The following is a 14,196-nucleotide window of genomic DNA, read 5'->3' as shown; positions in this document are numbered from 1 at the left end:
CTTAAATAAATAAATCTTTTGTAATTTTCATACATAAAAAATCTTTAAGGATGAATTCAAAAATTTTTTTGATGATTTTTTTTTTAAAACTTCCAATAATCATATAGGGATTTAACATAAGGCAAATACAAAATTCCCCCAATTTTTATGTGTTTTTTGATCAAATAATCACATTTTTTCCTATATTATACTAAAAGTTTTCAGTTCTTAAATCTTAATTGTGTTTTGTTTGTATTTCAATCTCAATCATTTTTGAGAATATAATATTAGCTCAACTCAAGTATGAAGGAAATTTTTTAATAGCAGAAATATATTTAAAGTTAGAACATATAATAACTGAGAAGGATAAAGAATGATTAATGGTAAGAGAGATATGGGAAAGGGTTGGTAGTTAATTATAGTTTTGAAGGATATGAATTATGAAAGATTAATTCATTTATTTAATAATAAATCTGACAGATCATGTAATTATAGGCAGACTGATAGAAATTTTATAGAGGTAACAGCAATTTGCTTGAAGCTAAATTCTTAATTTTTATTATAAAATTTTAAGTCTCCAAATTAATCATTATTCTATCTCTTTTACAATTATTAAGATTTTCTAAATTATCTAGCTTAGAATATATTTATAATTAATACAGATGAAATTTACAAAGATAATTTTTAATTAAGAAAACTGAATCAATTATTATTTCCAAAAGAACAAAACAATTTAATGTTATAATGATAGTATACCATCTTAAGAGCAAAGTAAACTAGTTATTGGGATTTGCAAAAGTTATCATTATGTCAAATTGTCTACTTTTCATAATTCAATGTGTGTATTAGAAGAAATTATTTTAATCTTTAAAATCTGCATTAAAATGCCTTCAAGATATCTCAGTAAAAATAGGTTAAACATTAAATATGAAAAAATTAAAAAAATGGTAATTAAATGATTATATATAATTATAAATATCACCCTCATTAGTGATGGATTGACAAACATAAGAGGAGAGTAGTGTTGTTAAAAAGTCGAGTTCTTACGACTTGCGACTCGAGTCGTAGTCGTAAAAAACGGCTCCGACTCAAGCCGATCAAGGAGCCGCATGAGTCGGCTCACTTAGTCGGCTCGCTTAGTCGGCTCACTTAGTCGGCTCGCTTAGTCGGCTCACTTAGTCGGCTCACTTAGTGGGCTCAGAGGGTAGCTTGAGTTTATTTTAAATTTAGAGCCAAAAATTATTTTTATGCTATTGAGAAATTTTAAATAATAATGTAGAATTTTATTTATTTATTTTTAGTAAAATAATTTATTTTATTTATATTTTATTTAATGCAAATAATATGTTTTGATTTGATTATAAAAAAATGGATTTATTTATTTGATTTTTTTTAAATAAAAAAAAATTAATATTTTTGAGCTAAAAATTTTAAGCAAAAAATATTTTTGAAACATATTTTGCTGATTTTTTGAAGAAATTTTATTCTTTTGTTTTATCATAAAATTTTATTCTTTTTTTAATTATATCATAAATAAATAATCTTTTAGGTCAAATCTTCTATAGTTTTTTTATATTATTTTTATAAATATATCTATATTTTAAGTTTATTATTAGAGGTGGCTTTTTCTAAATATTTTTTTAATAAATATATTTATATTTTAAGAATATTAAAAGAGGTGGTTTTTCTTTTTCTAAATAATTTTTTTTAAAAATATATCTATATTTTAAGTATATTAAAAGAGGTGGTTTTTCTAAATTATTTTTTTATTAATATTTATGTCAAACTTTTTTTTAATGCGACAATTGTCATATGCGTTATTTTTTAAGATTTTTGAAATTTTTGGACACAAAAGGGTTATAATATAATTTATATTGTAAAGATATTATATTATAAATTCAATGAAGATGTTCCCTGGAAAAATGATAATTATCATAATAGGTAGGTATATTTTTGAACATATAAGATTTTTTTGTGACGCTAATGGGCAAAAATATGTTTCTTTAACAGGTAAAATTTAATGTAGATGTACCCTAGATAAATGACAATTGTCATAATCATTGTTTTTAAAGTTTTTTAAATTTTTTTGACGTAAATTGGCTAAAATAAGCTTTGCTAACATGTTTAAATAAAATTTTAGTGAAGATGTAAGATAGATAAGTGACAATTGTCATAATCGTTGTTTTTAAAGTTTTTCGAATTTTTTTGACGTAAATGGGCTAAAATAAGCATTGCTAACATGATTAAATAAAATTTTAGTGGAGATGTACCATAGATAAGTGACAATTGTCATAATCGTTGTTTTTAAAGTTTTTCGAATTTTTTTAACGTAAATGGGCTAAAATAAGCATTGCTAACATGTTTAAATAAAATTTAAGTGAAGATGTACCCTAGATAAGTGACAATTGTCATAATCGTTGTTTTTAAAGTTTTTCGAATTTTTTTGACATAAATGGGCTAAAATAAGCATTGCTAACATGTTTAATAATATTTTAGTGGAGATGTACCCTAGATAAGTGACAATTGTCATAATCGTTGTTTTTAAAGTTTTTCGAATTTTTTTGACGTAAATGGGCTAAAATAAGCATTGCTAACATGTTTAAATAATATTTTAGTGGTAATGTACCCTAGATAAGTGACAATTGTCATAATCGTTGTTTTTAAAGTTTTTCGAATTTTTTTGACGTAAATGGGCTAAAATAAGCATTGCTAACATGTTAAAATAAAATTTAAGTGAAGATGTACGATAGATAAGTGACAATTGTCATAATCGTTGTTTTTAAAGTTTTTCGAATTTTTTTGACGTAAATGGGCTAAAATAAGCTTTGCTAACATGTTTAAATAAAATTTTAGTGAAGATGTACCATAGATAAGTGACAATTGTCATAATCGTTGTTTTTAAAGTTTTCCGAATTTTTTTGACGTAAATGGGCTAAAATAAGCATTGCTAACATGTTTAAATAAAATTTTAGTGGAGATGTACCATAGATAAGTGACAATTGTCATAATCGTTGTAATTTATATACATTCTTAAATTAATTGTTTAATAGGTTAATATAAAATAAATTGATTTAAACAAACGAATATATAAAATATAAGTTTTATTTATATGAATAAAATTATAATTCATGCTAAACATTTACTTTTTAATTAATTAAACAATTTGATATATAAATGCCATAATAACAACACGCGAGCTTAAATTAACATGATTAAAATCTATATTTTTATCGATTTGCATCAATAAAATTATAAAATAATGATTATGACAATTGTCACTTATCTAGGGTACATCTTCACTGAAGGTTTATTTAGATATGTTAGCAATACTTATTTTAGCCTATTTAAGTCAAAAAAATTAAAAAAACTTTAAAAATAATTATTATGACAATTGTTACTTTTCTAGGGTACATCTTCACTGAAATTATATTTAGACATGTTAGCAATACTTATTTTAGCCTATTTACGTCAAAAACTTTAAAAATAACTATTATGACAATTGTCACTTATCTATGGTACATCTCCACTAAAATTTTATTTAATCATGTTAGCAATGCTTATTTTAGCCCATTTACGTCAAAAAAATTCGAAAAACTTTAAAAACAACGATTATGACAATTGTCACTTATCTAGGGTACATCTTCACTTAATTTTATTTAAACATGTTAGCAATGCTTATTTTAACCCATTTACGTCAAAAAAATTCGAAAAACTTTAAAAACAACGATTATGACAATTGTCACTTATCTAGGGTACATTACCACTAAAATTTTATTTAAACATGTTAGCAATGCTTATTTTAGCCCATTTACGTCAAAAAAATTCGAAAAACTTTAAAAACAACGATTATGACAATTGTCATTTATCTATGGTACATCTCCACTAAAATTTTATTTAATCATGTTAGCAATGCTTATTTTAGTCCATTTACGTCAAAAAAATTCGAAAAACTTTAAAAACAACGATTATGACAATTGTCACTTATCTATGGTACATCTCCACTAAAATTTTATTTAATCATGTTAGCAATGCTTATTTTAGCCCATTTAAGTCAAAAAAATTCGAAAAACTTTAAAAACAACGATTATGACAATTGTCACTTATCTATCTTACATCTTCACTAAAATTTTATTTAAACATGTTAGCAAAGCTTATTTTAGCCAATTTACGTCAAAAAAATTCGAAAAACTTTAAAAATAACTATTATGACAATTGTCTTTTATCTAGGGTACATCTACATTAAATTTTACCTGTTAAAGAAACATATTTTTACCCATTAGCGTCACAAAAAAATCTTATATGTTCAAAAATACCTACCTATTATGATAATTATCATTTTTCCAGGGAACATCTTCATTGAATTTATAATATAATATCTTTACAATATAAATTATATTATAACCCTTTTGTGTCCAAAAATTTCAAAAATCTTAAAAAATAACGCATATGACAATTGTCGCATTAAAAAAAGTTTGACATAAATATTAATAAAAAAATAATTTAGAAAAACCACCTCTTTTAATATACTTAAAATATAGATATATTTATAAAAAAAATTATTTAGAAAAAGAAAAACCAGTTTATATTCTTAAAATATAGATATATTAATAAAAAAATTATTTAGAAAAACCACCTCTTATAATAAAATAAACTTAAAATATAGATATATTTATAAAAATAATATAAAAAAACTATAGAAGATTTGACCTAAAAGATTATTTATTTATGATAAAATTAACAAAAGTATTTCTTAAAAAAGTTAAAAATTTATTAAAAAAACCAACAAAATATGTTTCAATATTTTTGTTCAAAAATTATTTTTTGCTTAAAATTTTTAGCTCGAAAATATGAATTTTTTTTTATTTAAAAAAAATCAAATAAATAAATCCATTTTTATTATAAGATCAAAACATATTTGAAATAAAATTTAAAAAAATTTTTTGTTTGCTAATAATAAAATATTAACATTAAATTTAAATAAAATAAATTATTTCACTAAAAATAAATAAATAAAATTCTACATTATTATTTAAAATATCTAATAACATAAAAATAAATTTTGACTCTAAATTTAAATTAAACTCAAGCTAACCTCTGAGTCCACTAAGTGATCCGACTAAGCGAGCCGACTAAGTGAGCCGACTAAGCGAGCCGACTAAGCGAGCCGACTAAATGAGTCGACTAATGCGGCTCATTTAGTCGACTCGAGTCTGAGCCGTTTTATCGACTAGAAACTAGGCTCGAGTCGTAGCTAAGTCGACTCGGCTTAGCCGTTTAACAACACTAGAGGAGAGTACATTTAAATTTTATTACAAGGCCAAGTCACATATTCTAGTAAATTTAAACTGAGACCAATATACATAGGGGAATATATATTTAATAAATTTATGCAAGTAATTGAAGAGATAGAAAACACAAAATTAGCACAATCATAATAACTGAAAATACAAGTAATTTGAAGAAAGCATGGACACTTGTAAGAAATAAATACCAACTATCTAATGCATAGAGTTTGAAACTCATGGACTGAATTTACTTTTAAAGGATATAGCAAATAAAATATTGCTAATTAAAAATTTGTAGCAAAGGTCAAAAGTATTATAAAAAACATAAAATTGAAAATAATTTTGAAAAATGGAGGTTAGGAAACTGATTTTTATACAAGCAAATCTCCAGTTTGTGGGGAAACTTCTCCAAAGGACAAATTGCTTGATTTAGATGCTCAAGTTCTGATCTGAGATTGTTTTCATCTTTAAACATTGAAATTATATCGTATTTGTTTAAATAATATCTTAATATATGTTTATAATAAAACATGAAAGAAAAAAGAATCATATCTAGTAAAATATTTTTTAAAGCAAAATTTCTTTATGTTTTTCTATTTTTCCGTTTTTCCCAAGTTTTCTCAGATTATAGTTACACGGGAAATTTACATTCCTAATCATATTTTAAAATAAACAATTCGCTTTTTAAAATAAATTTATATTAAAAATAACTACTTTTATTATAATTTTATCTAATTATGAATTATGCACCCAAAATATTTGTTGGTTTGTACGAATATAATAATACAAAAATCGAAATTTAGCAATGAAATAAAAATATTTCATTATTCGATTTTATTATCTTGAGACCCACTCATTACCATATTTATAACCTTTATCTTCTTTAAATTTTACTGCCGGCTTATTGTCATGAAAACTTACTCCTACCCACTAAAAAATTAATGTTGGCTGGCTATGTTTGACTTTTTTGTCATGTTTTATATTTTAAAATAAAATATCACTTCAATCACTCAAATCTTCTATTTTTATCAGGGATGAAAACCTGAAACCTCGATATTTTGCTGAACCCAAACCCTTTTTTCAAAATTTAGGATTCAGTGTCAAATCTTTTTTAAAAGAAAAATTCTTTTTAATTTTTAAAAAATTTATTTTAAATTATGTTAAAAATAATATAATATAAAGAACATGTAATTTACTATTTTCATTTATAAAATATTTCCTATTTAAAATTGTTACTATTTAAAACAATTGTTTTTTTATTCAAAAAAAAATATTAATTTAAAAAAAACATTTTTTGATCATTTTTTCTTGGGATCATTTTTGTTATATTTAAGGGTCAGCCATTTTTCGTAAAAATTTTTAAATTTTGCCCAGCAAAGTATATTTTAATAAAAGTTTTTTTTATAAATGATGATAATATATAATAATATCTATTTTAGGATATTATTATTTGTGTATTATTAAATTGAGACAAAGAGAAGTACAAAATCACTTGGTAAAATATTTTTAAAAAATGTAAGTTGTAAATTATATATAATTAAGATTAAATAAGTGCAAATAAAAATCTATATAAAAATGGCTATTTATTTATAAAGTAAATTTAATAATCTAATATATATTCCTTAGAATATGTCATATCTAGACCTGTGCGCCGACAAAACTATCGGCGGCCTGCGCAATTTTCAAAAATCTAATCGACGGCTGGCGGCGCGCCGATTTTTAGTCGCCGTCAATAAAATCGGCGCAGTTATAAATTTTTATAGCATAAATTTTTTTAATTGCTTATTAATTTTTTAAAAAAAAACAAATAAATATACACTATTCTACAGATATCTCGGCATATTTTTTATTATTCATTTAATAGAAAACTCATTATAAATCCAAAATCGATTTCGTAATTTTATAATTATCATGTATAAAAATTATTTTATTTAAATTATCGGGACATAATGATGATCTCCTTGAATTTAACGTCAATCCAGCGATAGAGAAAACTCTTTTACTAGGTGTGCTAGTCGCCGGAATGCAAAGAATTTTTTTGTCGAGACTGGAAAGATTGGGAAGTTCACTCTTATTTTCTCTCCAAACATTTAGAACGTCTATATCTTGTGAATGTCGTTTTCCAAGAAAACTGGCATTCTTGTTCTAAGTCACCTAACTTGGAATCATAATTTATATTTGTTGAATGTTTATTTGCCAATTTTGTGAAATAACTTGAATTTAATAATTCATCTTCATTAGCTATATTTACTACTTGATTATCATCATTCTCTATAAGTTTTAAGATGTTTTATTATAAATTCCGAAGTTGAGCAATTTTGCTCTATTAAATACTTTGACACAATTGTCAATTTTTAAAATCTTGGATCTAAAAGAGAAGCCAATACCTGGATAATTTTAAATAAAAAACAAAAATATACTTATATAATATTACTTGCAGATTACAAACCGGAATAACGCAAGTTTTTTTAGTATATTTTCCTTAAGTGAAATAATTTCAGAACTATCACTATCATTTACTATTAAATGTGTTTCAATTTCACTTCTAAAAAGTAACGCCAAGTTTAAAGTAGGCCTTTTTTGTACTGAAAGAAATTCGACAGTTTCTTTAAATTTTGAAAGAAATGCTAATAGTTCTTCTACCAGATCAGATTCATAGAAAGTGCTTCCCAATTCTTTTCAAAACATTAATTAAATCCTTATTTAATCCAGATATGCTTTCTAGCATAATTAATATACTATGCCAACGTATTGGGCTTGGGACATTTAATTTTAAGGTTTTCATATACGTGGAATTATTGTTATTATTATCATTGGAATTGCCAATTTGAAAACTGGTACTCGGGTATAGATCAATGCTGTCAAGGTCTAACATGTCTATTGTTAAATCTAATGTACTTAGGCATTTTCTTTGATATTCCTCGAATTCAAATTTAACTTCTGCAGTTTTATATCTTAGAGCAGTAATAATTTCTCTAATTCTTTTGCAAAAAATTTCCAGACTATGGATTTTTTATTATCCAGGGATACTAAAATTATTTATAAAATTATTAAATTTTAAAAATATGTAAAATTATGGTAACTTTTGGAATTTTTAGATTTTTGATTGATCCAATTCTATATGAGTCAATATAATGATTTTAAAATAGTAGAAAATAAAAATTCATCAAAATCCTGATTGACAATAAAAAATTACAAAAGTGATGTTGACCAATTATTAGAATAAAAAGGTATAAAATATGAAAGAAATTTCTGCTCCGGCCGTGCGCCGCCGACATGAAAATAGGCGGCGCGCCGGCGTGATTTTCTTAAACGGGTCAACAAAAATTCTTTTTTATAGGCTTCTATTAAAAATATCCTTCTCTTAAAAAATAAAATTACCACCTATATCTGCTTAAATTTTAATGGCGGTCCTAACCCCCTCCTTTTATTGTTTCTGTAGATTTGGAATCGCATTACCTTTAAAATTATAATTTAATAAAATATAAATCTGTTTTTTTTAAAAAATGAAAGGCGAAAGTCTTATCAAAACTATGTCATCCAAATGTTATAAAGTATTACAACTCCTGGGTCCAATCCGATTTTTACCTAGATGAATCAGGAAGGTATGATAATTCGACCTTTCCAAGCAATGGGCCTAATTACTTCCTAAAATCGCTCTTGTACATACAAACTAGGTACTATCCTCTGACCTTAAGACAAATTTTATTAAACCCAGATGCTAACACGAATTTTGACTCCAAGCTAAAGCTTCGATTATGGCGAGACATATTAAATGGGTTGCAATATATACACGACACTTGCCTTACGATTCACAGAGATATAAAACCCGAGAATATATTTGTTGATTGTCATCAATGTAATAATGATAAGGCCAATTATACAGCTGTTATAGGCGATTTTGGACTGGCCACTTCTTATAAACCCATTATACCACCTTATAAAAACTTAAATTTTAATCATGAAAATATCGAATCTCACAAAAGAGAAGGTATAATACATTTTGATAACAATGTTAAAATTGATTCTGGGAGACGTTTATTCACTACAAACATTGGCACCAGCTTATACTCAGCACCCGAACAGAATAACTCATCAACTAATGGAAATTATGATTTCAAGGTTAACCTATTTCTGCTCTAATATTTACTCAATATAATTTCGCTGAAATTTTTTTGCTAATACTTGTGAGGCTTGCTCAAATTAAATATAGGCACCCTACTCTTGGCCATTTTTTTGCCCCTATCTAGTAGATATATTCAAAAACATAGGAATTAAATAATTTATTTACTATTTTTAAACCAGTGGTTCCCCCCTTCTGGAATTTGTTCATTCTCTAATAACCTTTTAAGCGAATAAATACCCCCCCCCCCTCAATGTTCACAATATGTTATTATAAACAATAATTTGAAAGAAACATAAGAAAATTAATATTTTTTTTAAATAATAACTATAATTCAAAATTTCTTAAAAAAAGTAAAAACCAAAATTATTCTTGGCCACCATAAATAATCTTTTGCTAATAATTTAGTTTTCCCACTTTCTAAATGTCCTTCATTTCTCATCTTGTATGGTATTATAATTCTATTCTCTTTAAAAAGACAATCTTTGATCAAACTTAATTCCGTTTCCATATTTTTGTAAATTTTATATTTTATCAATTCATTCCTAATATTATTAATAATCTTCATCAATTCTTTATCATCAGTTGTTTCTTTTACTATCATTATTTATCGGTATATCCCATAATTCATTATTATTCATTTCAAAATCTACATTTTATATCCTATTTTCTATATTTGTCTGTGGTAATCGCGATAAACAATCTTATACAATGTTAAGTTTTCCAGGAATTAATGTGAAATCTTGGGTTCCCATCGTCAAATTTCATTTTTATCATCTCATGGACATTGAAGTGTCATCTTTAAATATTTGGTAAAAATATACATCTGACTTATGGTCTGTACTATTGTAATTTTGTTCTAATGTTTTTTGGTAGCATAAATGATTGCTAAGGCTTCTCCTTCACTATTTGTACAATTTGTTTCTGATTTTAGCAAAGTGATTGGGTTTTCCTTTCCATCTCCTTCATTAATCACCTAAACCTTTTTTCGAAGCGTCAGCTGCAATACCTATAGGTAAATCTGGATTATAAAAATTTAACGATGGTGGTTAACTTATTAACTTTTTTAAATTATCGAAGCTTTTCACATGTGTACTTTCTCATGACCAATCTTTGTTGACTATTTTATATAAAAGGTGTGCTATATCCGCGAAATTATAAGTATTTACGATAATAACTAGCCATGCCCAAGAATGTTGATAATTTCTTTTTTGTTTTAGGTTCTGGCATGTTTGTAATAGCTTTTATTTTATCAAATGATAAAATGAAATTCTAAGTTAATAAAATATAAAGGTTATTCATCCTACTGTCCATTTGAATATTAAATATAGAATCATAATGTTCGTCGACAATTGATCTAAAGTAGTTCTTAAATATAACTAAATAATAATTTAATATTATTAAATAAATTAATGTTTCTAATATATAACAGTTCATAAATTAATTTATATATTAATAAAAAGTGGCAAAAATTTTTTTTTCTAATATTTCTTTTGTAACCCCGAGCCCTCCACCTTTAAAATGGGTTCGGGTTCAGCAAAAATATGATTTTTCTGGTTCTTATAGTTTATTATAATTATGAACTTTTGGGCATTGTAGCAGTCAAAAACACACCAACCCCCCCCCTCCTCCTCCCATACTTGTAAAATTCGTTTTAGCAAAAAATAAAAATGCCATTCCATACCCAAAACTTGCCTAAAAGAAGAGACCTGCAGATGTACCATTAGCACGGCCCGGCTCGGATTTTTAATTTTTATAGCTTGGTGATTTAAGATATTCGATTTTAAATATACGACCCGGAATTTTTATAAAGAAAATTTTAGGTCCGGGCCAAATCAGGTATTTAAAAAAATTTAGGTCCAGCCCGGGTATATTTAAAAGAATTAAACTACGGTTCGGGTCTCTGCCTAATAGACCTAAAACACAGATATGGGCTAGTATTTTAAAAAATTAGTATTTTATTATAAAAGTATGGGGTTGTTTAACAACATTTTGTGGTCTAATCATTTTCTTTATCATTTAAAAAATATAGGTAAGATGGATTTTCTTTTAAAAAGATCAAAATCATTTTTTAAAAAATTTGTTATTTTATCATGAACGATTTTTTTACCAAAAATCGAATTTTTTAAAAAAAATTAATCAATAAACTTATTTGAGCATTCTCAAAAATATCTTCAATTTTTTATTTTGAAGACCATTTTAAACTCTAGATGAGTGCATTCTTAATATTATTATTTGTGTTAGTAAATTTTTTTAATCGAACATTATTAATTTCTCTATACAACTACAAGATAAATGGTTTAATTATATATTTTTTTTTAAATATAAGTCTAGGTTATTGATGGTAAATCTATTTATTTTGATCTGATTCTAGAACTGGCGCCACCCAATTTTTATCCTAACCATTTTCGAGGTTTTCGCTGAAAGGATCGCAATCTTGAATAATACGGGAAATAATATCCCGTACCCTAATGCATATCGAATTTTTTATAATTATGCAACACTGGTGGAGTGGAATCTAAATTCAATATAGACCAAGAGTAGAGTCAATGCCTTTAATTAATCAGAAGACGATATATTTAAAATTTACATTTTTACATTATATATTAATTTAATAAAGGTGGATATATATAGTGCTGGAATAATTCTTTATGAATTATTGAAAGATTTTAATACCGAATCAGAGAGAATTAAATCCTTGATGAACATTAAGAATTTGGATAATTTTGATGTTTCTTTAAAAGAAAATTACTCAATATATGTAAACTTAAGAATTTAAAATTAATAAAATTATATATTTTTAAAAGGAAAAATTAGTTCTTAAATGCATCGACATCAATCCATCCAATAGACCCAGGGCAAAAAATTTACTACATTACCTCGAGATATTTGCTATATGATACGCAAGCCGAAATTATTATTTTATATATATTCTTTTTCATATTCGAAATGTTATGCAGCACAAATCATGAAAGCTTCTTACAAATTATGTTATATTAATAATTTCTTAACTATATAAAATGCGCCTATTGAAAATCTTATTAACTAAGAAAAAATTGGTCAGTGAGCCGGAATCCAATTTTTAGTCAGGGCTAAGGGAATTAAATCTAAAAACAAAAGTAATTTATGAGTCTGCTTTTGATTCGGACAAGTAAATAAAACAAAATACTAGGGGTGATACCACGTTTTAGAGGCCGATCCGATCCGATATTAAATTGATATTGGCCGATTACCGATCCGATATCATATCTAATTTTGTATTCTGTAAGGATACGAATGGTTTTAATTTTTAATATACTTTTTATTAGTATAACATCTATAATTTAAATATACCATAACTTATGTCATTTAATTATATTATAATGATCAGTTATAATTTATATTCAATTCAATTGCAATTTTAAAAGTATATAAAATATTTTTATTGATAAATCATTTATATAATAAGTAATAACATTATTCTATATACATAATAAACAATTATATTATGAAATTTGAAATAAATATTTAAAATAATATTTAACATTAATATATCGAAGATTTCTCTTTAGAAATACCAATATTTCCAATTTATCAGAGGTCAGCCTACAGCAATGGTAACTGTAAATATCACCAGCTACACTAAAAACAAATTCTGAAGAGATTATCGCACACTTTTATAAACAGAATGCGCAAAAAAAAACAATATGGCAGAAAGTTTAATAATTAATTATTATTATTAAATAAATATACATAAAAATGGATTTAGATTTTATTCATAAAAATAAATTTTTTAAAATTTTATTTTTGTTAAAGATGCCATTTTATATCGGATCGGAAAATTTTATAATATTGGCCGATAACCAATATTTTATGGGTGAAATATCGGCCCGATCCGATCTGATAAAAAATATCGGTACATCCCTACAAAATACATAAAAGTACTATCATTGATTTTAATGTAGCAATTTAAGAAAAGTAAAAAAGAAAGTAATGCTTCCCTTGTTTCCATGGACGCCTTATCACATTACCATTATTATTTCGTTTTTTATCGTTACACTAAGCATTAGTAAATACTTTTTTCCTCAAAAATATGTACATAGCAGCGTTGCTACTGAAAACATTTTATCTCTAAGCAGCTTCTATATTAACAGCTTTATCCGTAACTAAAGAATACATTTTATAGGATTTAATTCTAAAATATTTTCAAATTGTGGGAAATAAGATTTGTCGTATGCTGATTTTCTGGGTATTTAAAAACTTATAATATACATGAACAAGTGCCATTACCATAAAATCTATAATAATTTATGTATAATATCCACAAACTTTTCTATATTTTCAAAAGATTTATCTTAAATATATAAAATAACATTTTTCCGATAAATAATATAAAAATATCATTTCTGAAAAATTGATTTTCCAAAAATTCTAAGAAATAAATTAATCAAAATCAGATTTATATTTTATTATGCTATTAAATATGATAAACTGGTTAATTTAATCATCAGACACGTGTAGAGGTGCCATTTGCCCCGGATATTTTTGGGAAAATTTTTTTTGACTCGGCCCGGCCATATTTTTTTAATTTTTATAACGAATAATGACGATTTAAAATATTTGATTTTAAAATATACGGCCTGGTTCGGGTATTTTTTTTAAAAAATTTTTTTAGATCCTGCCGGGTATATTAGAAAAAATAAAATATTGCCTAGTAAATTTGTCGGTTCAACTTCATTCCTCCCTAGGGTAATATTTCCTTTCTTTGTTCGGTATATTTTCTTTTAATGCATTATTTAATTACTATTGCATTTTCTTTCTCATTAATTA

At 25.1% G+C, this 14,196-nt stretch overlaps 1 protein-coding gene across 3 annotated transcripts in view; it reads left to right on the top strand.

The window, feature by feature from the left end:
- LOC135925464 (probable serine/threonine-protein kinase DDB_G0268642) overlaps positions 1-12,600 on the top strand; it is a 41,226-nt gene extending 28,626 nt beyond the window's left edge. For 2 of the 3 annotated variants that reach the window (XM_065460796.1, XM_065460795.1), the window contains 3 exons: positions 8,778-9,386; positions 12,008-12,148; positions 12,195-12,600. In XM_065460796.1, the coding sequence (XP_065316868.1) occupies positions 8,778-9,386; positions 12,008-12,148; positions 12,195-12,287 (843 nt within the window). In that variant the 3' untranslated portion in view covers positions 12,288-12,600. The remainder of the gene's footprint in view (positions 1-8,777; positions 9,387-12,007; positions 12,149-12,194) is intronic. The other variant, XM_065460797.1, reaches the window with a different exon arrangement.
- The last annotated feature ends 1,596 nt before the right edge of the window (positions 12,601-14,196 follow it).

Source organism: Gordionus sp. m RMFG-2023, chromosome 2 (genome assembly GCF_954871325.1).
Source record: "Gordionus sp. m RMFG-2023 chromosome 2, tfGorSpeb1-WG-v2, whole genome shotgun sequence".
Classification (NCBI taxonomy): Eukaryota; Metazoa; Nematomorpha; class Gordioida; order Chordodea; family Parachordodidae; genus Gordionus; species Gordionus sp. m RMFG-2023.
The sequence above is the reverse complement of the archived record's forward strand: the minus strand, read 5'-3'. Positions and strand labels throughout refer to the sequence as shown.